This window comes from Triplophysa rosa, linkage group LG22, assembly GCF_024868665.1.
Source record: "Triplophysa rosa linkage group LG22, Trosa_1v2, whole genome shotgun sequence".
NCBI classification, from domain to species: domain Eukaryota; kingdom Metazoa; phylum Chordata; class Actinopteri; order Cypriniformes; family Nemacheilidae; genus Triplophysa; species Triplophysa rosa.
Genome location: NC_079911.1, coordinates 17,665,943 through 17,689,304, shown reverse-complemented (window position 1 = coordinate 17,689,304; position 23,362 = coordinate 17,665,943). Strand labels below are relative to the sequence as shown.

Below are 23,362 nucleotides of genomic sequence, written 5' to 3'. Positions count from 1 at the left end.
TGGCGTTTATACAAGTGCGTTTCCCTTTAAAAACGCACAACTCTTGCTACGGTTGCGCCTGCCGTTTACACTACTCCGGAGTTTTCGACCTCCGAAAACGGAGACTTTTGGAGACGGTGCAGACCCCGTTTTAGTTTGAAAACTCCGGGGGTTGCGTTTCTGTATAAACGCTGAGACTTTAGAATACGCAGGTGTGGTTGCCCACATTCGCTTACTAATTGGGTCGTCTGTATCATTGCGTTTGCTTCCCTGATTCGTTAAGCCGCGGTCATATGAGGCATTATGCTACCTGCAGGCGACAATGACCAGCCTCGCAAGCACCGTGTAAACAACAGGCTTGTTTAACTTCGTGTCGATCCATGTACGCAGCGCAGCTTGGTGACATTACAGCAACACGAGAGCGAATCGAGAGCCGTGTGCTTTTAAATAACTCACGAAGTACTGCGATGTCATCCGTCGATCGGTCTGCGTGGTGCCGGAAGAAATCAAACAAGCCTAACCAAACCTCATCTAACGTTATCCACGCGAATATGTCCTTGCTTTTCCTCGCCATCATGTTCATTTTGTACTGGTTGGTCTGTGACTAGTAACCAACCAACTGTCATCAACAACCAATTTATGTATGCCAATACAACCGTTTACATTTGTGTGCGCATGCATGGTCTGAATGGTCATGTGACATGCGTTTTCGGTAGTTTAGTGTAAACGCAGATTTTCTTCTAAAACGCATGTGGAAACGGCAGTATAAACGAGGATAGTTTTCTCTTTTAAAACGTTTTCGTACGTCAACGGGCTAGTGTAAACACCACCTAAGAGTCTTACACGTACACACTTTCTGACTGTCTGTCGGCGTGGTTTGTTTGTAGAGAACATCTATAAAAGTGTTTTGCATGTCCTTCAGAATTTAAATGGTACTTATTAAAAAATTATGTAAAAGTTGTAAATGATAGGCAAATGACACAGACTTCACAGTGCTTTTGTGACCTCCGGTATTATCATAAAAGATGCCTGAGGAGGTTCTCTGTTGTGTCCACATTCAATGACCTTGACGCATTGATGTTCCTGCCTGCGGATCGGGGGAAGTTCTCTGTTTTTCATCGTTTGAGCCTTTTAACAGGCACGATATAATCTGTCTAATGTTAAGGATGAAGCTCTGTGTGGGTCATTGATGATGTCTGGTAAAGGGCTGTAGATATGGAAGGGTCTGGAAACTTCTGACTTTCTATTTTGATAAATTGAAACTTGCATAAAAGGTTGAAATGTTGCCAAGTTGTGGTAAAGGACTTTGGTTTTTCGGATGTATCTGTGATTGAATATTCTCTCTCCTAGAGGTCATTTAAGTGCAGAGTTTATATCATTATTAACTTTAGCGTGTTTTCATTTATGTTTCTTTCAAGATAATTCACTGGATTTAAGACGTCTGTTGTGTACAATTCTCAGGGAATTTCCAAATTTGATTTAGACAACTATTCAGCTACGGAGAATTAAATTTGCCAAAGTATTTCCTCGTATTTAACGGGACAGGTTTTTGTATTTGGATTTGCTGAAGTGTTGAAAGGCTTAAAGGGGTTAGTTCAGCCAAAAATGAAAATTCTGTCATCGTTTATTCACCCTCATGTCATTTCATACGTGTACGAGCTTCTTTCTTCTGCAGAACACAAAAGAAGATATTTTGAAGAATGTTGATAATCGAACAACACTGAAACCCCATTGACTTCCATTGTGTGGAGACATTTCTCAAAATATCTTCTTTTGTAGAAAGTCATACATGTTTTAAACCACATGAGTGTGAATAAAAGCTGACAAGATTTTTATTTCCAGATGAACTTTCCCTTTAAATGATCTTTGATGTTTTTTTCTTTCTCTGCAGAAGTCTCATGAGGTCAGTTATTTAATTTGTAAGCGGAGGGAACTCAACGTCTGACCTCCATCATGATTTTCTTGTATCTATATATGGCTACTGGTATTTGCCTTTGTGTTGATATATTTTTAGAGTGTAATTTTTGGGGATGAAGTGGTGAGCGCCGAGGGACGTGGTAGTAATCACTCCGTGGAGCGCTTTAGCAGACAGAAACGGCTTTTAAAAATGCTTTTGATCTGTTCTCTTGTGTTTGGGTGGTCTGCAGAAGAAAACACACTGGTTTATGTAGAACCGACTGAAGCGAGGGTTTCAGCATGGTTAACTTGGTTTCTGGGACAACAGCTCAGTGTTGGGTTTGGGCTAAAATTGGCTAGTTTCGAGACACACTGGCCTCTTTGGGAACCCTCCAGTGACCACCCTAAAGGGCGTTATGGGGTGAAATGTCAGCGTTTAATAACTTACACATGAGCTTCTGAAAACGCCCATGTTTTGTGGGTTGAGCGGGCTTAAATTCCTTCTAGTTATCCAGCTGGAGATTGTCTTTGTAGAGTGAGTTTTGTTTCTTCCTGAAGATCTTAAGAAACCGGGTGGCGTGCACACTGCAAAGACATTAAATTTGTGTCATTTTTGCCGTGGTGGAGGGGAATCGGCCGACGTCGTGTTTTATCTGTGTACTGGCCGGAGTAAGTAAACAGAAAAACACGTTCTGCATCATTAAGCGGCGTGTTTCTGTGCAGTCGTTCCCCAAAGCAAACACTTCCTTCATCCCATATCTTTCAGCATAATGGAAACCACTTGTTTGCTTGCGCTTGCAACATCAAGCAATGCATTTCGGGATTCCCAATGAGAACCGGCCACGTGATTCAGTTGTAGACACTTCCCCATGTGTGTCTCCATTTACAGGGGCAGTTTAACCTGAAAATTCTGTCATGTCATTTCAAACCCGTATGACTTTCTTTCTTCTGCAGAACATAAGAGAAGATATTTTAAAGAACGTTGATAACCAAACAACATTCGGCCCCATTGAACCACTGAAAGAAAGAGTCATGAACACGTTTAGAAAAAAATACATAACCTGTTTGTGTTACCCAAAGCCAGCATGTTGATCTGAACCCAACCTTACCGCTTTGTTTAGTAGTTGTATTGCATTTCTCCACAGATCTGTCTTTGGGACGTGTAGGTCAGAGCTAATTGGACGTTTTAAAATGGAAATGCTTGAAAAGGTCGTTTTCGGGCTGGAAAGGTTAGATGCACGTCTCTTTGAAGGCTGGTTAGGGATGAGGCGCTCCGGCGTTAGACGTTGTACAATAAGACTTGTCCATCTCTGGGAACCTGGGGCTGTCTGAGCACATTTCTGCTGCGCTTTTCATGAGCGGAAAAAAGCCTCGGCCGGCATTCTCCTTCATTTTCTTTGTCAGGGTGTGTGAGAGCGACTAGCCCCGCTGTCGGCCGAGAACCAAGGCATTATCAATCCCCTCAACTCGCAGCTGGATGTAATCCACACCATGGCTAATATCAGCTGCAAATATGACCAAAAAGACATTTATTTTGCTTACCAAAAAATGATGCTTAATAATTGAAATGATAATTTTGTGATTTCACAGCAGTGTTTGTGTAACTTACCTACTTACCTTATTTATTCTGCTATCACAATCATGCACAAGTATGAAATTGGTTACTTTTATTCTTCTGCAGCCCATCATTTGAGAACCACTGCGCTGTATCACCCATCCACAATGCAAATCCCATCCCCATCCGCTGTAAAAGCGAATTCAAAGCTCTCAAATCAGCTTATTTCGTTACCTTGTGGCAGCAACAACACGTTAGCATTTCTACCGCGTTGTAATTCGCTGTCCTCCCAAGCTGCATATTAGCTATAGATTGTCGTCTTGTGCTGGTGTGTAATATCCTTTGGGTTTTATCTAAGTGCTTTAATAAAACTGACCACTGAGAAGATGCCTTAATTAAAGTCGTACTAATTGTCTTGTTGCCCCGGCTATTCCATTAATGCCGTCTTTAACATCAGCTACCCAGCCAGTAAATTCCCCAGCAGGAGGGGCTCTGACATAACTCAAAGACCTATCAGCTGCCACGTGACGCGTCCGCCGGCCCGAGCTTATAAAACCTTGATATACGATCCACGGTGTAATTATTTGTCATAAAACCCCAATAAATGTCATTGTGCCACGTGCGAGGTTCCTCAAAACTCTGCGAGCCGTCTGCTAGTTGTGTGGCCGCTGTATTGCATCCATTTACGATTGTAAATAAGTATTTGACTGTTTTAGATGAAAACGGCTAAGAAATGTCAAGAGTATTAAGAAATTTCACCCCAAAATTGCACCAGACAGTATGACCCGGATTTATCGTTATGATCGTTTTGCGGGATCGCTTCTTGAATAGCACTCCATGTGGTGGAGTATTGTACTGCAGCTAGATTCACATTCTCTTCATTTTTTGTCGAAGTTAGCATAAGCGCCATGAGCGGCGTGAAGGTGAAGCTAATTATTTGTCAGTCCGTCACAAAACAGCAGGAAGCCCACGGCAGCCTTTAACCCAGGCTAACAGATGGCTTCGTTCTTATGATCTGTCCTGGAAACGCCGCTCCTCGCGATACGAAAGCTCGGGAGAATTTGCGCGGACGGCATCCTCTCCTGACGCAAGCCGCTTGTTAAAGAGTTCCCCTGTTTCCACACGAGTGCCAAAAAAACCATTAGCGTGTGTTGTCAGTCTGTCGAGAAATGCCTGAAACATTTACATTTTGTTTGAATAAAGCAACGCCTATTTTTAGCTCCATGAAGATATTTTGCAACTTGACCTTATTTTCATGACAATTACGCACGTTTCTAAACCCCTCATTAGCCTGCTCAGAAAAACATCACACTCATTACTGTAAATGTGTCATTTCATTAATCATCTTTTTTTTCTGAAGTACATTTGAACATGCAAAACATGAATAGTTTTCATTCATGATTGAAGGGGTTATGATTATAGAAAATAACAAAAGATCTGAAACATTTTGTAGAAAGTAATTTTGGAAAATTGTGCTCAATAGTCCTAATCTTTTTTTTTTCCTTGAGACCTCAGGTGGAAGTGTGACCAAACATGTTTACGTGAGACATCGGCGCCCACGTGCTGCTGTTTATTCATTTGGGTGGTGATGAATAGCGAAATCTCTCCTTATATTAGCCTCTGAAACTGCGCTGGCTTTCATTATTACCTCCTCCTTCCACAGGGAGCGTTTTAGAGAAAAATAATTTTGATTATGAAGCTCGCTGCCGAGCATGTCGTCTGAGAGTTAGTGCGTTTGTGTCTGGTGATGGAACAGAACAGGGTAAGTGACCGTCCTGAGACCGCCGGCCGTAATTACTTGATTTGCAGTGTGCTATAGCTATACCAAACATCCCTCTCTGTTTTCCTCGTGTAGAAAAACAAAAGGACCACAGCAAAATCGCCAGTGTTAAAAATGTCAAATTAACACTCGCAGTGTATATATAATCCACACTCTTTCAGTGTGGATTATATATACACTGTGAGTGTTCATTTGACCCTTTTTAACACTGGCGATTTTGCTGTGGCAGTTTCGATAGCAGTTCACGTTGAAGGATACCCTATAGAAGTCTAGACGTGTGTTTATTATCATGTTTGTTTGGTTTAGACCACCGTAAACGGTAACCGTGTCGAGCTCTGATGCTGAAGCATAGCCCACACAACACGTCACACAGGTGGGCGTAGAAACCACATCTCCACGCACACCTGCGTTTGCCAAAAACCTGAGCGTGACCTCCACATACGGAAGGTGAAAAGTTATCTTACGTAACAGTTGTTGGTGTGAACGTCTGAAAGTGTTCGATCGCCCTGCCTGTATTCTTCTCTTTAACTCCCTGTTGTGAAATAGCTCTCGGCATCTTTTCTCAACATCCTACGAGCAAAAGCTTTTCTCAAGTAATGAAATATATTTAGTGCTGTGGAAAGTGTGTGGATGTTGCTAGGTCAGCACATTCAGAAAGGATGTGAAACTTCTTTTCTCTTCTGCTCATGTTTTAATGCTGGGCGACTCCCATGCTAACATGATATGTGCTAATAGCGGCTGACGTTTAAAGGCATTTTTATCATTTAGCTAAGAAGGCTGTATATCACTGGAAAAATGTTTTGTTTGTTTGTGCCCTGTATCTCTTTGTCTGTCTGTCTGTCTTTATTCTCTATTCATATTCACCTCAATATGTCTATGCATATGTATATAGAGCTATAAACATATTTATGTCTCTTTATTTATATTCATATGTTTGACCTTTATCTGTCTATATGTATATCTATATGTCCTTCTATCTATGTACACCTATCTACCTATATTAGTATGTGGGTCAAAGACGTTAAAATTTCCCCATCAAAAGAAATTTACAAATGTGATTTTATGTCCAAGGACATTAAATGTAAGTAAATTGTCTACTTTATGTTTTCAATTAAGTTTTTGGAGAAAAAAATGACAAAATTTGGTTGAAATAATGTGACATTGTCATTCAGTGTAACACAATATTTATGTACAAATTCAAACAACATGCTTATTCTGACTTGTACATATTAAAATATATAAAAGAATAAGGGCGCATATGACATTTTATTGTGCTTTAAATGAGTAAACAATTATTATTGATAAATGGGCAAAACCTAGGATAGTGGCAATTTTTTTTAACAATTTAAAATGACAACTAATTAGCATTTGGGGTTAAAGTAATTAGTCTTTTATTGTGTCATAAATTGATTTTTGTTGTAAATATGCCTGACAAGATTGTTACACTGAATGACATTTTAGTGGGCGTCTTCTGTAAATCAGGTCAAATGTATGATATTTATTTTTTGCTCAGAAAAACAAAAATGCAACAGAAATCTTTTTCCTTTTTTTAACAACAACATTTTAAAGCAGTATTACACTTATTGTTTTTATGCTTGAACCCTTTTACGTCTTAGACAAAAATATATACATGGGTCAATCTATATGTCTCTCTATACACGTGTCTATCTGTAAATGTCTTTCAGGCTATTTGTACAGGTATCCATATATGTCTGTCTATATCTATATTCATATATGTATATGATTCTATCTGTCTATATTTGTATCAAGATCCTATCTATCTGTATATCTTATATGTCTATCACTATACAGTATATTCATATCCATGTCTCTCTTTATGTCTATGTATGTGCAGATGTAAGTGCATACAGATCAAATAAAGTATAGCGAAATAGAATGAAGGTAAAAGTGAAGAATAAAGGGGCCAGCTCAAAGCATGAGACATTGATGCATGCATTTATTAGGCTGTAATCACCTGCATTAATCTCCAGTTATGACCTTTGGAAAGCGTAATGATGACATTTGTCTTTGTCTGTCATTGTTCAAACTCTGTCGGCTATTGCCATTTTCTTTTACTATCACTGTACTTTTGATGTCCCTATAAATGCATTCGCATGCTTTAGAGGGCAGGATTTCTGCAGACTGACCTGAGGCAGAGGTCTAAGGCAGTTTGTTTCTTATTTATTTCCTTTCTGTCCTTCATCAGAAACCGTCCGAGTAGTTGGCTGTAGACTTTCTAACTCTCGGGGCGGCTACGACGGACTCATTAGTGTCTGCTTTACTTACTAGTATACGTTTGATTCTCCGCCTTTTTTGGATCAACAACAAGGGCGCTTTAAACCGTATTCAAATGAGCTGCTGCATTATTCACTCCGGCCTTTGTAGTGGCACACGCCAGTCACCGAGCGGCTCCGCCCACATTGCCCGCCCTCTGTTATAAACACACACATACACACACAGACCTCTGTTCAACCTCAGACTTCTCTATTATATTCTACACTGTGCTCCTTTTCAGAATTTTATTACGTCAAACTTTAATACGCTGTCGATGTGTTGTTTTAGGAAATTTTAATAACATTTGAGCTGTTGCTACGTTGATGCTAGACAGTTGCAGGGTGGTTGCTAGGGTGTTTAAGTGGTTTCTATACCGCTATGATATAGACCAGTGGTTCTCAACAGGGGCGCCCAGCTGACTTCCAAGGAGGCCGCAATATGACCAATATTTTAAAATGCGACAAAATTAGCATTGAAATACATTTAAAAAAGCATTAAAAAAAGAAAAGAATGTTGTTCTAATTATTTGGCCATTTTTAATTATTTAATTGGGTTTTGTGAGTGGGAGGGGGGCCCTTGAATATTGTTGAATACAATGGGGGGCCTTGGAGTGAAGAGGTTGAGAACCCCTGTGTGAAATCCTAAATAATCTAGGACAGATTCTGAACATTCAGACATTTTGCTTTCGGGCAAAACTCAAACCCAGGTTTGAACCAATGGATTTGTCAAGCAGACACAATAACACTGTCTTTCTCCATTCCTCAGGTTTTCATCTCAGCGGTACAGTAACAGAACCGGCCACACCGTCAGAACCCGAGATGGTGTGCAGCGTAGCCATCAGCTTCGACCGCTGCAAGATCACGTCTGTAACGTGCGGCTGCGGAAACAAGGACATCTTCTACTGCGCTCACGTGGTGGCGCTGTCGCTGTACCGCGTACGGCGGCCCGAGCAGGTCAAACTTCACCTGCCCATCTCAGAGACTCTTTTCCAAATGAACAGGGACCAGTTGCAAAAGTTTGTGCAGTATCTCATCACCGTCCACCACACGGAAGTTCTTCCCACCGCCCAGAAGCTGGCCGACGAGATCCTGTCCCAGAACTCCGAGATCAACCAAGTGCACGGTGAGAAAGTAGAGCGACACGACACATCCAAATGATCCAAACATGGCAACGGTTTGTAATAACGGAACGATTTTAATGCATTTACAAACTTAAAGCATTACCAAATTGGATTTTTTGAACCCCTAACTTTAGCTTTTGTTTCTGGAGAAATGTCTCGCAGCCGTTTTTAAGTCCCGTGCACATTTTCATGGCATTCAGAGTTTCTGCGTTCTGCGGCACCCCCATCTTATTAGTGTTATCTGGTATTATGCTCCCAATGGCTGCTGACATGAATCTAGAGGGAGAGAAAGACTGCTTCAGTCTCTTATCGTGAGGCACAATGGACATATTATATTTCTCTTTTGTCGGGAAGGGGAAATCTAAAGCGGATGTGCCAATTATGGGGGAGAAAAACGTCAGCGAACAGCACATTTCAGATCGGGGGGAAAAGGAAGTGCTTTCATCAGGCCGGGCCTGTGTGAGGTCAGGGCTGGAATGCAGGAAGTCGGTTTGATGTGGCATCTAATAAATCTTTACTATACACCCGTTGCATTGTCGACGGCGCTTAAATCATCGGCCGATGTTTGTGGTTTCCTCGCTTTACTGTGCATGTGTGAAGAATCTCTAACATCATGTCTGCTTTGAATTAAGACTTTTGTGCAGATTGTAGTGGTTGAGGTGTGTTGAGGTTGAGGTCTTTAATCTGTAGTTTAGTGTAGGAATGAAAGGCAAAGTGTTTTCATTGAATGCATTGTTAAAGGGATTGTCACCCATTTTTTTCATGTTGTTCATATGTATGTGACTCTTTCTTCTGTGGAACACGAAAAAGATATTTTGAGAAATGTCTCTGCGGTTTTGGGTTCACACAATGGAAGTCAATGAGGGTCAGTGTTGTTTGATTATCAACGTTCTTCAAAATATCTTCTTTCCGGTTCTGCAGAGGAAAGAAACACGAGGGCGAGATAACGATGAAAGAATGTTCATTTTTGCCCCTTGAATACCGTTCACTGATGTCTTGGTTTTGTGTTTGTGAATCAGGGGCTCCGGACCCCACGGCAGGAGCCAGCGTGGACGATGAGAACTGCTGGCATTTGGATGAAGAGCAGGTCCAGGAACAGGTGAAGCTCTTCCTGTCTCAGGGCGGATACCACGGCTCGGGCAAACAGCTCAATCTCCTGTTCTCAAAGGTGGGAACTTCACATTTCACACAACGACTTGCTGGATCTTTCAGATATCTCGCAGCATTAACCATAAAATAAACATATCGCGTTTTAAGTATAGCATGCAATCTTACATCCTCCTTTATATCAATAAAAAATTCTGAGGGTTTAGTCGAACCTCAAACGATGCTTGATCGCATGCATGTGTTCTGCAGGTACGGGAGATGCTGAAGATGCGGGACTCTAACGGCGCTCGCATGTTAACGCTCATCACGGAGCAGTTCATGGCCGACCCGCGGCTGGCGCTGTGGCGACAGCAGGGAACCACCATGACGGACAAATACCGTCAGCTCTGGGATGAGTTAGGTGAGAATCTCTCCTCTTTTTGGACTTTTTTTCCTCCTTTGGACATTTTCTTTAGGTTGCACCGGTCACAAGCTGTCCTCCCATCTTGATATGTTCCCAACAGTCCTCTAAAATCATCTACCCATACCATCTGAGACTCGGAAACTGTTTTTCAGCAGTTATGGGGGCAGGACGGATGTGTTGTGGCCTCACTGTGGCCTGCTTTGAGAGCATCTTCACGGCACTCAGAACGGCACGGAGCTCCACCTGCGTCTCTCAGGACGGCCATTTAGAGGATGCTGCCGTTGCCAGATTGCATATTCGTAGCTTTTGCTCGTGATCAATATTGCATATTCTTTTCCCACTTAAAACCCTCCCGGGCGTTGCGTCTAAAACACAGTGCGGTAAGCACACGTGAAGCGAAACCGACGGCGCACTCCGGCCTGCTTCTATCGCTTCAATTACTGTAACTAGATCAGAAAGCACCGAGCCAAACAGCAAATGTTGTTTTACTGCAATTCGATTCACCTAGCGTATGTAGAAAACACATCCTGTGTTTTTTAATCCTCCGTCTCGATCTGTGCGATCAGCACTATTGGAATGAAAGCGGTGAGAATTGGAAGGACCCGTAATCATTTTAATTGTGACTGGCACGCCGCGTCGCACCCGCCTGCCAGTTCCCAAATCCTGTGATGTTTCATCAATTTGGCTTTGGCACCCAGCAGCAGCGGGCACAATCGCAGGCCTCTGGGTCCCAGAGTGCCAGGCGCAGAATCGGAGAGGGAGATGAGCACTAAACCGGCGAGCGATTGCGATTCTGACGCTGATCGAGTCTGTTTGGATTATTTTCGAAAACTAAACTCTTAGTAGCTTCCAAGTATTTGATGTGCTCCTCAACTTCAGGCGGCCATTTTGAGAGCCCTTATAGGCCCCTGAAGTGCTCGTGGAGGGTCCGGTTCATTAAAGAGACTAGAAGAGAAGAACGGATCTCCCCTCTCTCTCTCCCTCTCTCTCTCTCTCTCTCTCTCAGATGAATCATTATGGCTGTCAGACCCTCTAAGGCCCACCGTAATTGGAGAGGCCTTCGTTATGAAGGCTGCCCCCTCCTCTTCCTGCCTGACAGGCACGATAATGCGTAGAGCGTTTCATTAAATCCTGGACACTTAATCTGACACCGGCGGTCAGGTAGGTGCTGAGGATGAGGAGTGAAGGGATACTGCTGCCAGCGAGTGTGTGAGGGAGATTACAGGCCAGATTTATATTCCCACCCCTCCCGACATTCCTCGCTCCATCCGTCTTCTGCCTCCTGAGCCGTGAGCTTTTGTTGGAGGAACAAAGGCATGTTTGCATGGCGGCTGTTTGGATGAGTTCATCGATGTCGCTTTGGTTTGCTTTGGCAATATCGTCCGGAATTTGAGATCGAGCAGTATCTGGCGTGTGCATTTTTACTTGTGAATTTTGCGTAATTTGGCATAGAATGGGATTCGTGGGAATCAATTGGATTGTGAAACGAGGGCTTTTTATGCATCTGTGTAAAAATATAAAGTAGTTTCAGGGGGAGCAAGTTATTTTAATGAAGATGAAGGTTTTTAATTTGTGATAACAAGCCTGATAAATCATACACAATAGAACGATAAATATGTTTTGGGGTCAATTAGGATTTTGGCCGTAAAGGTAAAGTAAGTGTGTGTTTGTGGTACGATACTAAACGGATTTGCAAAAATTATGATTTCCAAACAAACACAGCCCACGGAGGCCTTAAAATAAGATGGAAAATAATGTGTTTACAAAGCATGAAAGATGCGTGACCTGCGAAGGTTTGTGTCTGTTTGGAAACTTCAACAAAAGTATTATTGTTTAAAGTGATAGTTCACCCAAAAATAGAAATTCTTCTGATTTTCTATCTTCTGCGGAACACAAAAGAAGGTATTTTAAAGATTGCTGATAACCAAACAACACTGAACCCCATTGACTTCCATTGTACGAACACAAAACCACAGGGACATTTCTCAAAATATCTTCTTTTGTGTTAGTCATATATGCAGGTTACAACCACTTGAGAGAAATCATTTTTATTTTTGAGTGCACTGTCCCTTTAAAAATGTATGGCCACAGAAACGACACGCTTCAAAATATTTGTAAATCGGTATTGTTTGGTCACCAGCGGCTGCGTGTAGATGCACAGGATGCTCTCGGCTCGAGACGGGTGTGCTGACAGCAGGGATACGATTTGGAGTGAAAGCTCAAATTGGTTTCATGAAAGCCACGGTCAATGCGAGCGTGGGGGAAGGGAGGCCGTCGGCCTGCGGGCGCAGGATTGTGCGCATGAATTTATTCTGCGTCGCTCAGTATTGTTTTAATTAATCCGGTAACAGGGGCTCGTGCGGTGAAAGCGATGCCTTTTCATTTGGGTTACGTATGACGGAGGAGACCAGGAGAAATTAGGCCAGGACTGCTCTCAGTTGACGTGATTACACTAGCGAGCGCTAATCCGTCACATTGTCCAAACACAAAGCCGCAGCGTCGGCAACTTCAAGACAATGAAAGAGTAAATAGCCAGCAGTCTTGATAAACATGTAGCGTGTTTTTCACCCGTGTTTGTAGTATTCCCGACATGTTTATCAAAGTAGGTTTGTTCGCCTTTGTCTCGGGATGGAAATCGTAAGAAAATTTATCATCATAATTTATATACAAACCAAATATCCAATTTTGGTTTCTGTGTGTTGATTTCCCTCATAGATGTTGTTGAAATCCATGCCGTTTTGTTTTGCATGCAGGTCTCGCATGTTCCAGCGTGCGTGTTTTCCGTGTCTTCCGACCGCCGTCCTCCAAACAAAGAGTGGAATCTGGCGTCCCCTCCCCCTCCATCAGCCTCCCCGCATCTTCTCCTCCTGCATCCCATTTCTTCTCCTCTGCTTTCTCTCTCTCCTTTGTATTCTTCTCTTTCTATCTAATTCCTCTCCTGCCATCATCCATTTGTCTCTCTTCATTTCTATCCTCGTCTTTGCCCCTCCTCCACTTGGCCCTCTCCTCTTCTCGGCTGGGTCTTGCAGGTAGTCTCGGCATGTCATTGTGGAGCACTCTGGGAGTGATTAAACCATCATACACGGTCCGTATGGCGCGGCACTCGCGTCAGCCTCCATACATCACTGCCTAATGCAGCCAATGGGATGAATTAGAGGCGAAATGAACCTCGCGGGTCGACGCTGCTAGCCGGCGACTTTACCCGGTGAGGGACGTACGGTTATCGATCCAGAGCCGTATATATGAGAGCGTTCCGCTTAACTACTACTTTCTTTGGATTCAAAGGGGTCTGCGTTTCTGGATGGCGATCAGCTGAGTTTTATGTTATCAGATGGAGGATTGTGAGCGTTTGGGGCTGTGTGAGGCATAATGTTGTAGTTTATGTATTAGAAAAAAACAATAGACCATTTCACAAGATCCAGAAGCACTTTTATCATTTTATTTTTCTTATGTAATTAGTACTTAAAGTTGTCCGTTTAACATTTTGATTTGGTTCTAAATGTTCTGTCGATTGTATTTTGTTCAAACGTTTGTGTAGGGTTCAAAAACCTGAAACAGGAAGTGGTCTGGACCACCGTTGTTTACATCTTCCCAAGTGGTCTATAGCTGTCAATTATTACTGGCTGAAATTTAAGAAGGAAAAATGAGGGAAAAGTATGATATTACATCACTTAAAGGTGTTTATCTACCGAATGAGAAAATCATATCTGCCTATTTACGCAATCAGACGAACCGCTTTCAGTTTCCTGCTATTCTTGTCAACCTTAATAAGCAAGAATAAAAATATGATGCTAATTCCAAGAAATTGCTGCCTTTAGTGAGTCAGTACTTTCAATACTATCACATTTAAAGTGGAGCGTAAATGACATGAGTTAAACCGAAGTGTCGTGTGATTGGACGACTGCATCTTAAAGGTCCATTACTCTGTGAGGTTGTTTGTGTGTGTTAGCGGTAAACGGCTCGAGTCGAGCGGTCAGCTGTCACCTATTTATGTGTTTGTTTGTCTGAGGAAATGAAGCCTCTCCTTCGTTGGTTTGAAACCTTGTTTGGAGGGATTTTCAGATAATTTACTGTCATCATTTATTCACCCGTACGCGGCTAAAAACCTTTTTTATGTGAAATGCAAAAGAAGATATTTTGAGAAATGTCTCAGGGTTTTTTGTTCATTCAATGGAAGTCAATGGGGTTGTATGTTGTTTGGTGTATCAACGTTCTGATATTCTGGTTTGTAGATTGGTCTACGGTATGTTTTGGCCTGTTTCTTCACCTGGCAAATAAAAATAGGAAAACCAGTCACGTAGACAAGTAATATCAAGCCTCTCACAGATGGGGTCGTGATATCGTTACCCAAAACTCCTCTGTAATTATTTTCAACTCCTAAACATCTGGAATGATTATTCTTTAATATTTATACTTATTTAGCATCGAAAATGGAAATATAAAAACAATTTTGGGGAAATTATTTTAACCCCAAGCGCTATGCTGATGAGGCCCAAATCTAGATTGTGACATCACCGAGCATCTCTCCACCGTCCCTGTCTCTCTAAAATCCTGTCTTTGTGTTGACACTGTCTCTCTCGCTCTCTCCCAGGTGCCTTGTGGATGTGCATCGTGCTAAACCCCCACTGTAAGCCCGAACAGAAGGCCGCTTGGCTCCGACAGCTGAAGAAGTGGAACAGTGTGGACGTGTGCCCCTTGGAGGACGGTAACCACGGCAACGAGCTGCCCAATTTAACCAATGCCTTGCCTCAGGGTGCGCACGGCAACCAAGGTAAGCGTGTGCACGCGTGTCGAGGGGGTGGGAAGCGGGTCTTTTAATCAACTGTGCCTCCCCAAACCCCTTTTATTAGGCTTTGTGTGACTAATGGAATGCCCATAATAACGCTTCAGCGCTTCCTTTTGTTCTTGCTGTGCAAATCGTAACTGTGGGCCAAACCCAGGGTTAGGGCTCTTATTTGAAACTTTTTGGGTTGTATTGGGGAAATTTTAAGATGCGAGTTCTTATGAATATTCATGCTCGAGATGGGTAATTGCTTAAAAATCACTTTCTTGTTCCTCAGGCATGTGTGCTTTGGGTTTAAATGGGCTGTAGAGGGATGGGTGCTGATTTTTCAGATGTTACACGGGTTCCTGTAGTCGCTGGAAATGCATGGATTAAAAATGTCTGCATTGATGTTGTATAGACCTGATTTTAATTTAGCTTTGGTTTGTGCCAGGGCTGTTTGTTTATATTCAACCTTATTTTCTTGATAATATAAAATATTACAAAGTCAGAAAACCTTCCTGTCCGCTCCTTGATTTTTCTTAACAGAGTACTGTTTTTAATGTACAACTTATCAACCATGAGTGTTTGGTGGAGAATAATGATCACAAATCTTTAGCACAGTTGTAATTACTTTCTAAAAATGGAGAAAAATACTCTTTCTAGATTTCTATTGCTCACGTGAATAATTATCTTCAGTATATAGTAAATTGTAGTATACTGTAACTATTATCAATTGCTCAACTGGATTAAATACTTTCATGCTTACTATAGTAAGATGTAGTATATTATAGTAACGATTGCACTTTGTTAGTGTATACTATGGTTTTCTTTAGCATTAACTATAGTGAATTGATCAACTGTGTCACATACAGTACAGTTTAGTATTTACTAAAGTGAATTCTAGTGAATTGTAGTATATAGCAGAATTATAGTAAACTATTGTACAATAACTGTATCATATATAGCATATATAGCGTTATCGTAGTATACTATTGTAGTATTAACTGTAGTAAATTGTGGTATATCAGAAAGAGATTTATTGCCAAGTATGTTAGTATATAGCAGAATCGAAGTATACTTCTGTAGTATTAACGGTAGTGAATCGTAGTATATAGCCGAATCGTAGTATACTATTGTAGTATTAACTGTAGTGAAACATAGTGTATCAGAACCATTGTATACTACTGTAGTATTAACTGTAGTGAACCGTAGTATATAACTGAATCGTAGTATACATAGTATACTATTGTAGTATTAACTGTTGTGAATGGTGGTAATTACTTCGCAACGGACATGTTCGTATCCGCAACACCTGTGAATGGCAGTTGAGCTCGCCGGACTAATCTGCGGACTTATTTGCGAAGGTTTTCTGCTTTGCCCCAGACTGACAGGCCCCGGGGGCTTCGCTCTCAGAGCTAGCATTGAGAATGACAGAGCAATTTCCTCTCCTCTTACCCGTCTCTCCTCCTCAGATTTGGGCGCCAGGCCCCACCGGACGGTTTTCACGCGAGCCATCGAGGCGTGCGATCTCCACTGGCAAGACAGCCACTTGCAGCACATTATCAACGACGACCTCTACACCAACTACTGTTACCATGACAACACTGAAAATTCACTCTTTGACTCTCGCGGCTGGCCTCTGTGGCACGGTGAGCAGAAAAAGACGTTTGCTTGACTCGCTTCTTTGTGTGTACGGCTGTAAGACAAAAAAAACCTTATGAATAGATGCTTTATGTGGAACGAGAGAACAAGCGTTTTCAATGTTGAGCTCAGACGGACTTCAGCATGTTGCTGAATGTTTTTTGGGTTTGTGTGACAGAACACGTCCCCACGGCCTGCGCCAGGGTGGATGCACTGAGATCTCACGGTTACCCACGGGAGGCGCTGCGATTGGCCATCGCCATTGTCAACACCCTGCGGAGACAGCAGCAGAAACAGCTGGAACTCTTTCGAAACCACAAGAAGGGTAAAATAAGAGCCGTAGTTTCACTCAAGTTTATATAAAGGTTGTATGAAGGTAAACCACAAAAGAACGTCTTCCGTGTGGGGACCCCCTATGGCGTGGGGTTTGTGTCATATTCAGATGGTGTTTCCCTCTTGTTCTCCCATGTCCTTATTAAAGAGGGGCAAAAAGGCCAAAACAACATGAAAGAGCAGTTTAAACAATTATCCGTACACACTCAACAGTGAAACACAATATTCAGTGTGTAATGGTCAGGTTTCATGTGGCTTTGCTTTTCACTGAAGCTAAATGTCCACTCATGGGCGGCACTGGCTCGGGTCAATAGCATTTAAATGCAAATGATGGCTTGTGGTAAAAGTGCCCACGCATAATTCATATTATTCAAACAAGGAGGCCGTGCGGTGCGGACGGGTCTGGGACGTTATGTAAAACGCTGGTGCGGTTTTACAAGAGAGACAGTGTTGCTTTAGTAGGAGATGCTTTAGGGTTTGGGACCGAGGTAGAGTTTGCTTACCAAATTTGCTTACCCTTTTTCGTTCTCCAGACCTGCTTCATAAAGGAGTGACGTCCATCACTAATTTGGAAGGATGGGTCGGTCACCCTCTGGACCCCATCGGGACTCTCTTCAGCACGCTGATGGAGACCGGCCGCGGAGATGAAGACGGATCGCATGGAGGGTTCCTGGACTTCTCAGGTACGAATGCATCTTCTCATCTCATTTTTGGGATTTTAGAATTTCAAAGGTTAAATGCATTTTTTAGACCCCTAGACACTCTGTGGTGTGATCCTCACGTATGCTTTAATCGCGGGTGAAAAAGATGTGGTGTGTATTAAGAGTAAAAAGGAAAGCGTGTTTTATCTCAACCTAGTCGTAACTTTCCTCTTCCCGCCTGCATTTTTAATGCACTTTTAATTTTAATGTTTCTCTGTTCTCATCTCTTATTCATGAGCTTTGATTGGAGAGATGACTGGATCACAATCAGAGAACACGATGCTGCAATTATACACTATTGTTGCCTTTGGGCTCGGCCGCGTTCTGATTGGCAGCGGGGCGGTGGGTGTGCTCGCCCGTCTCCTGCTCGCCCGCTCATGTAGGAGGCCGGGGTTAAAAATCCCTTCCACTGCCACGGATTCATTTAGGGGTCAGATGGGGACAAGATTTTGAGATCTCTTTCATTGCTTGATTGGAAACACTGCAATGCTGCTTGTTGATACATTTAGTGTGTGTGTGTGTGTGTGTGTGTGTGTGTGTGTGTGTGTGTGTGTGTGTGTGTGTGTGTGTGTGTGTGTGTGTGTGTGTGTGTGTGTGTGTGTGGTGTGTCTTGTTTTTGTGCTCAACTTGGGGTTTATTAGGTATGGAGAAATAAATTGAGAAAGGGGTTATATAAAAGTAAAGCTTAACCTGGGCATACTTCTTTTTTATACTGCTTCAACAAGTGTACACAGGTTTTGACGCATGCCATTAGGATATTGCAATACCTCTCCGGGCTACAGGGGTCAGGTTTTTTGCTACACGTAAGTCGATGCTCTCCAGGCGGTTGCCACTGGTGTTAAACTAATTATGAAGAAATGGAATACGCCACTGCGCGTACTTTTACGCGAGGTAACATGTACGCTGTCCCTCAGCTCCCTTAAAAGGGAATATACTTCACTTTTAGAGCCCATCGTCCTTCGCTTGTATTTCTGATTAGGACATTCATTTTCATTAAACATTGATGCTTTCATAGGGATGTAACGATTCACTCAGCTCACGATGCGATGCAAGTCACGATTCTGATCTCACGATGCGATTTATTCACGATTTACTCACGATTTATTTTTACAATATGAGTTGAAACAAATTAGAAATTATTAACTTCTCTTGCATTATTTCTTAAATGCTTCACGTTTCTTTGTATAATAAAATAATGTTTTATTTCAAATAACAAAACTAAACTGCAATTTTATAACAAATTAATAATAGAAAAAGTCTCTTTAATATAAACAAACTAATACTGTCTGTGCTTTTCTTGGATTTTTTTGCATTTAAGAAATATCAGCATGTCCACGTTTAGATTTGCAGTGAAAATAGCGGCCCCTGCTGTTCAAAAAATGTATTGCGATTCAGTTCACACCTCAACCGATTTGAATCGTCGCTCATTATAACCGATTTTCAACCGGCTCACGGTGAATCGTTACATCCCTACTTCTCATTATTAACCCCAAATGAGTCGTCATTATTTTTTATCATTATATTTCTAACGTTGCAGTGCATTTGCCATGTCTTTAGGAGAGGATGTATGGGTGGGGTTTGCTCAAAAGCCCTTTGAGAAAACCTGTTTTAGTTTAGCATGTCTATAGGCTCCTATGCAAAGCACGTGTAGTTTCGTGTAGGCTCGTGTTTGCATGGTGAAATCTCAGTTTCAGACTCCTCAGACGATTAAAATACTAGATTTTGAAGTATGAACTTTGATTTTTGCCAACAAATCCAGCCTTCTCATTGGATGTATGGTTAGGATCATTTACCATCACCGTTTCTATACAGCCAATTAAACCGCAGGATTAGATGCTGAGATCAACAACTTCTAACCAATCAGAGAGCTGGATGCGATGCAGAATTGGGTTTGGAAAGATTTGGTTGTAAAGTCCCGATGTAGTCACAATAATGTTATTATACACATTTCTAATATTGCGAGCCGCGGTATTCATCATACCGTGATAAAGGCTCAGCAATTATCGTGATATTAACCCACCTGCTGTCGGTGTGTTTCCATCAGCTCACAGATAAAAATGTGACAAAAATATAATTGACCTCTGTCATTCAGAGGTTTAATGGAGCGTGCTTTGACGTGTGTCCCATCCGGGCCGGCCACTTCATTAGACCCGACAGAGTTCATCTCTGGTTCCTCATTATACAACCAGACCTGTCGGAGAAAAATCCTCATATGAGGATCTCGCTACTATTACAATTCAGTTCAAAGTTGGCCAAAATGCCGATTGACGCTTCTTTCTCTTTTTGTAGCCGTCTCCATGAGCTCCAGCAAACACAGCGAGCTGCACTTGTTTCCGTCCACGCGCCGCTTTCTGGAAGAGGGCGAGTCGTATCTGGCCCTGGCGGTGGAGACGGCGCTGATGGGATTGGGTCAGCAGAGGATCATGCCCGACGGACTGTACGCCCAGGAGAAGGTGTGCCGCAACGAGGAGCACCTGATCGCCAAGCTGCAAGAGGTGGACTTGGACGACACCCTGGTCAAGATCTTCCGCAAGCAAGCTGTCTTCCTGTTAGAGGGTGAGCCTTGTTTTTTTTACATGTTTACTGGATGAATGAACAACAGTTTTGTGTTTTTTCATTAACTGTGGTTAATGGCTAGCCTCAGCACGTTTGGGTATAGTTCTGGAATGGGTGCGTTTGGGTCCTCCTGCGTCAGCATTTTTGAGTGAGAATTTTGCACGGCTAAAGATGACTTGCACGTTCATCAACAGATGTAAAAATGCGGTTTTAGAAAGGTTTTAGACTCCATTAAGTTAGGTTTCAGTCAGAAACGGCACGGTGGTGGATGAGGAAGTGTGCTGGTGTTGAGGGAAAACCAAACAGTGATTGCAAACAGAGCTGGCGATGAACGCTGCTGGGTTGTTTTGTAAGAGAAAGGAGCTGATAAACTGTTCGTGCTGCGTGGATTCATCCGCCCAGCCTTCACCAACAGCCGTCATGCCGGCACAATAAACGGGAAAGCACACATTCTATTGGCCATGGGGTTTGGGCCAAATGGGAGAATCCATCATAACAATAAGAGTATTTTGTTTGTCGAGTGTGTGCTGTAATAGAGTTGTGTGTTCAGATGTTGTGTGTTTTGAGTCGGCGTCCGGCGGGGCTCTAGCTGAAACCCAGCGATGTGACCCGCTGTCTTTCTAAAACATCAACATCACTAAAATAAAACCTTACATGTGATGGATTGATGTTCAAATAGAGCTGCTCACAGGGAACGCCCCGCTTACACCTGCATTCATATGTTGCAAAATGGAACCATGAACATAAAAATACTAAAAATTGAGAAAATATTTGGTTTAATTTATTTTTCTATGTTATTTGTTACCAACCTTGTTGGTATATTAATAACTATTATGTATGTTATATAAATGTTGTAAAATAACTTTTTTACTTTTGCTATATACTGTTATAATATTTTTTTGATTTTTGTACTTTTAACGCTTCAGAGGTTCTCTTTTAGGATTTAGCTTTCTTTAGTTCCTTGCTTAATTTTAATCTTTTGTAATGTTAATTTGTTTGTTTTGTTCAGTTTTTATTCATTTACATACTGAAGTTTTCAATTATACTTTGAGTGTTGTTCCAGTTGTATGTGCAACATTTTGTTTATGTTTTGGATTTTTTTAATTCTTTTTTTTACTTTGATTTTTTTTTATATTATTGTATTGTGAAACCATTATCATGTATTGTATTGAAGCGTGCATATTTTTGTCGGAATTATTATTTTGTTTATTGAGTGAAAAACCATTGCTGTGTATTTAAATGTTGATGGTTTGTGTGTCTCTGCTGACGCCTCTTGTTTGTGTTTTTTGTTTGTGTGTTTCAGGTGGGCCGTACAGCGGTCTCGGGGAGCTCATCTACAGAGAGAGCGTTCCCATGCACACATTCGCCAAGTATCTCTTCACATGCCTCCTACCTCACGATGCCGAACTGGCGTACAAAATTGCACTGAGAGCAATGCGGTGAGTTTCCCGCACGAGTGACATTTCACTCAGACCGTCCCATCCACCTACAGTAACAAACTCACCCACGGCCGGGGATTATTCCCCTCTGTTTTACTGCGTTTGCACATTCTGAGAGTTCACGTTTACGTCTCCTCTATTTTTCCAGATGTGTGTGTGTGTGTGTAGGGTGTAGTGAGGTTATCTGGGGCACGGTTTAATCAAAAAGCGCCTTTTGCTTGGAAAACTGCTAAATAATTCATGGCCGCTGAAAATGAGTTTTTGAAAAAGTGTGAATAATAAATATGTGTCGTTGAGTCTAATTTGGGCTGCAGAGGTAACGCTGAACTCTCCTTTTATCAAACACACGCTGTGTGTGTGTGTCAGCTGTAGTTTATTATGCACTCCTACAAATCTCTTTAATATGTATTTTAAATATTTAAATAAATTCTTTGTCAGCACACACACACACACACACAGTCTCTTGTGTAAAGACAAAACTCCTGTACAGTAAAAGAAGCCTAACTGTACACGTACAGTAAGAGATGCTTTTTATATCTTGTTGTTTATTCACATCACATCTGGTTCAGATTATCGACGCCGATCGCAGATATACATTTTCATTTTTTGAGCAACCAACAAAAATCCTGTTACCAGATCTGACTGGTATTATGATATTTTGATGGGATTATCTTCACCGGGGATTGGCAGCTCGGCGGCGTCGAACACAGATCTGCCTAAATTTAGCCGCGGCAGAAGCTTCAGAGTCGGTATTGACTTTCTCTATAAAAAGCCCGTGTATCAGACCTGGACTGATCTCCTCATCGTTCCCTTTAAAAATGTTTCAAAACATCTTATTATGAATGAATACGCATTCAGACATGATCAGATAGATTGTTAGTGGCACTTATGTACATCTGTCTGCGTTTCTGAAGATCAGCTCTTATTGTGTTTTGAAGGTTTTTCAGACTTGGATGCCAAGTAATGGCCAATTTACGGGCTCGGATTCAACCAAAGATTTAACAAAGCACGCTCATTTGGAACACAAACAGTCGACTTTAGAAATAGTGTTGTTGACCTCATTGTAGTTTTTGAAGTGCATGGTTCTTTTCCAAACAAGTCATTTAATGGTTTCCGAAAGAGACCCAAATTGTTTTTAAGGTTGAATGACATTTGTAGAAGTGTGGGGGTTGTTGCCGTGAGCGAAGAGAGCATTTCTAACCAAAAAGTTTTGCCTGTTTGAAACCAAACGAACATCAGTACGATTCGTCTCTCTTCTCTTTGTGTTCCAGGTTACCAGTGTTGGAATCCACAGCTCCTTCTGGCGACATGTCTCGCCCTCACCACATAGTGTCAGTCGTCCCGAATCGCTACCCGCGATGGTTCACCCTCAGCCACATCGAGTCTCAGCAGTGCGAGCTGGCCTCCACCATGCTCACTGCCGCCAAAGGTTAGCCCATCGCTCTCTCCGCGTCCATCCGTCAGGCTCAGGCTGCAATTACTCTGACAACGGCGCTGTTTGCTTAATGGCAGCCTGTGGACCGCATTTCCTGCTTCCAGCATTCACATGACAAACACACAGGCCATAAAATCAGGGTTTGGAGAAACGGCAAGCTCGGAGACGTTTGCTGTTATTTTTAACATGTGATCACGCAGCACTGCGGAGAGCTGAAACGGGGAGATCTCAGTCTGTGATCTCTTCCCAGACTCGAGAGTTTTGAAGATTTCTGCTGTCGGTTTCTCAGCATCTTGCGGATCAGATGCCGGTGGCGTCGGCACTGGTGCTGACTCATGGGCTCATTATGCTGCGCGCGTGTGCGTGTGTGCGTGTGTG

At 42.3% G+C, this 23,362-nt stretch overlaps 1 protein-coding gene across 1 annotated transcript in view; it reads left to right on the top strand.

Moving 5' to 3' along the window:
• zswim6 (zinc finger, SWIM-type containing 6) overlaps positions 1-23,362 on the top strand; it is a 56,713-nt gene that overhangs the window by 29,317 nt on the left and 4,034 nt on the right. The window contains exons 2-11 of the mRNA XM_057320669.1: positions 8,250-8,606; positions 9,624-9,772; positions 9,961-10,111; positions 14,706-14,885; positions 16,352-16,528; positions 16,699-16,845; positions 17,387-17,536; positions 19,844-20,110; positions 21,414-21,549; positions 22,821-22,978. Of these exons, the coding sequence (XP_057176652.1) occupies positions 8,250-8,606; positions 9,624-9,772; positions 9,961-10,111; positions 14,706-14,885; positions 16,352-16,528; positions 16,699-16,845; positions 17,387-17,536; positions 19,844-20,110; positions 21,414-21,549; positions 22,821-22,978 (1,872 nt within the window). The remainder of the gene's footprint in view (positions 1-8,249; positions 8,607-9,623; positions 9,773-9,960; positions 10,112-14,705; positions 14,886-16,351; positions 16,529-16,698; positions 16,846-17,386; positions 17,537-19,843; positions 20,111-21,413; positions 21,550-22,820; positions 22,979-23,362) is intronic.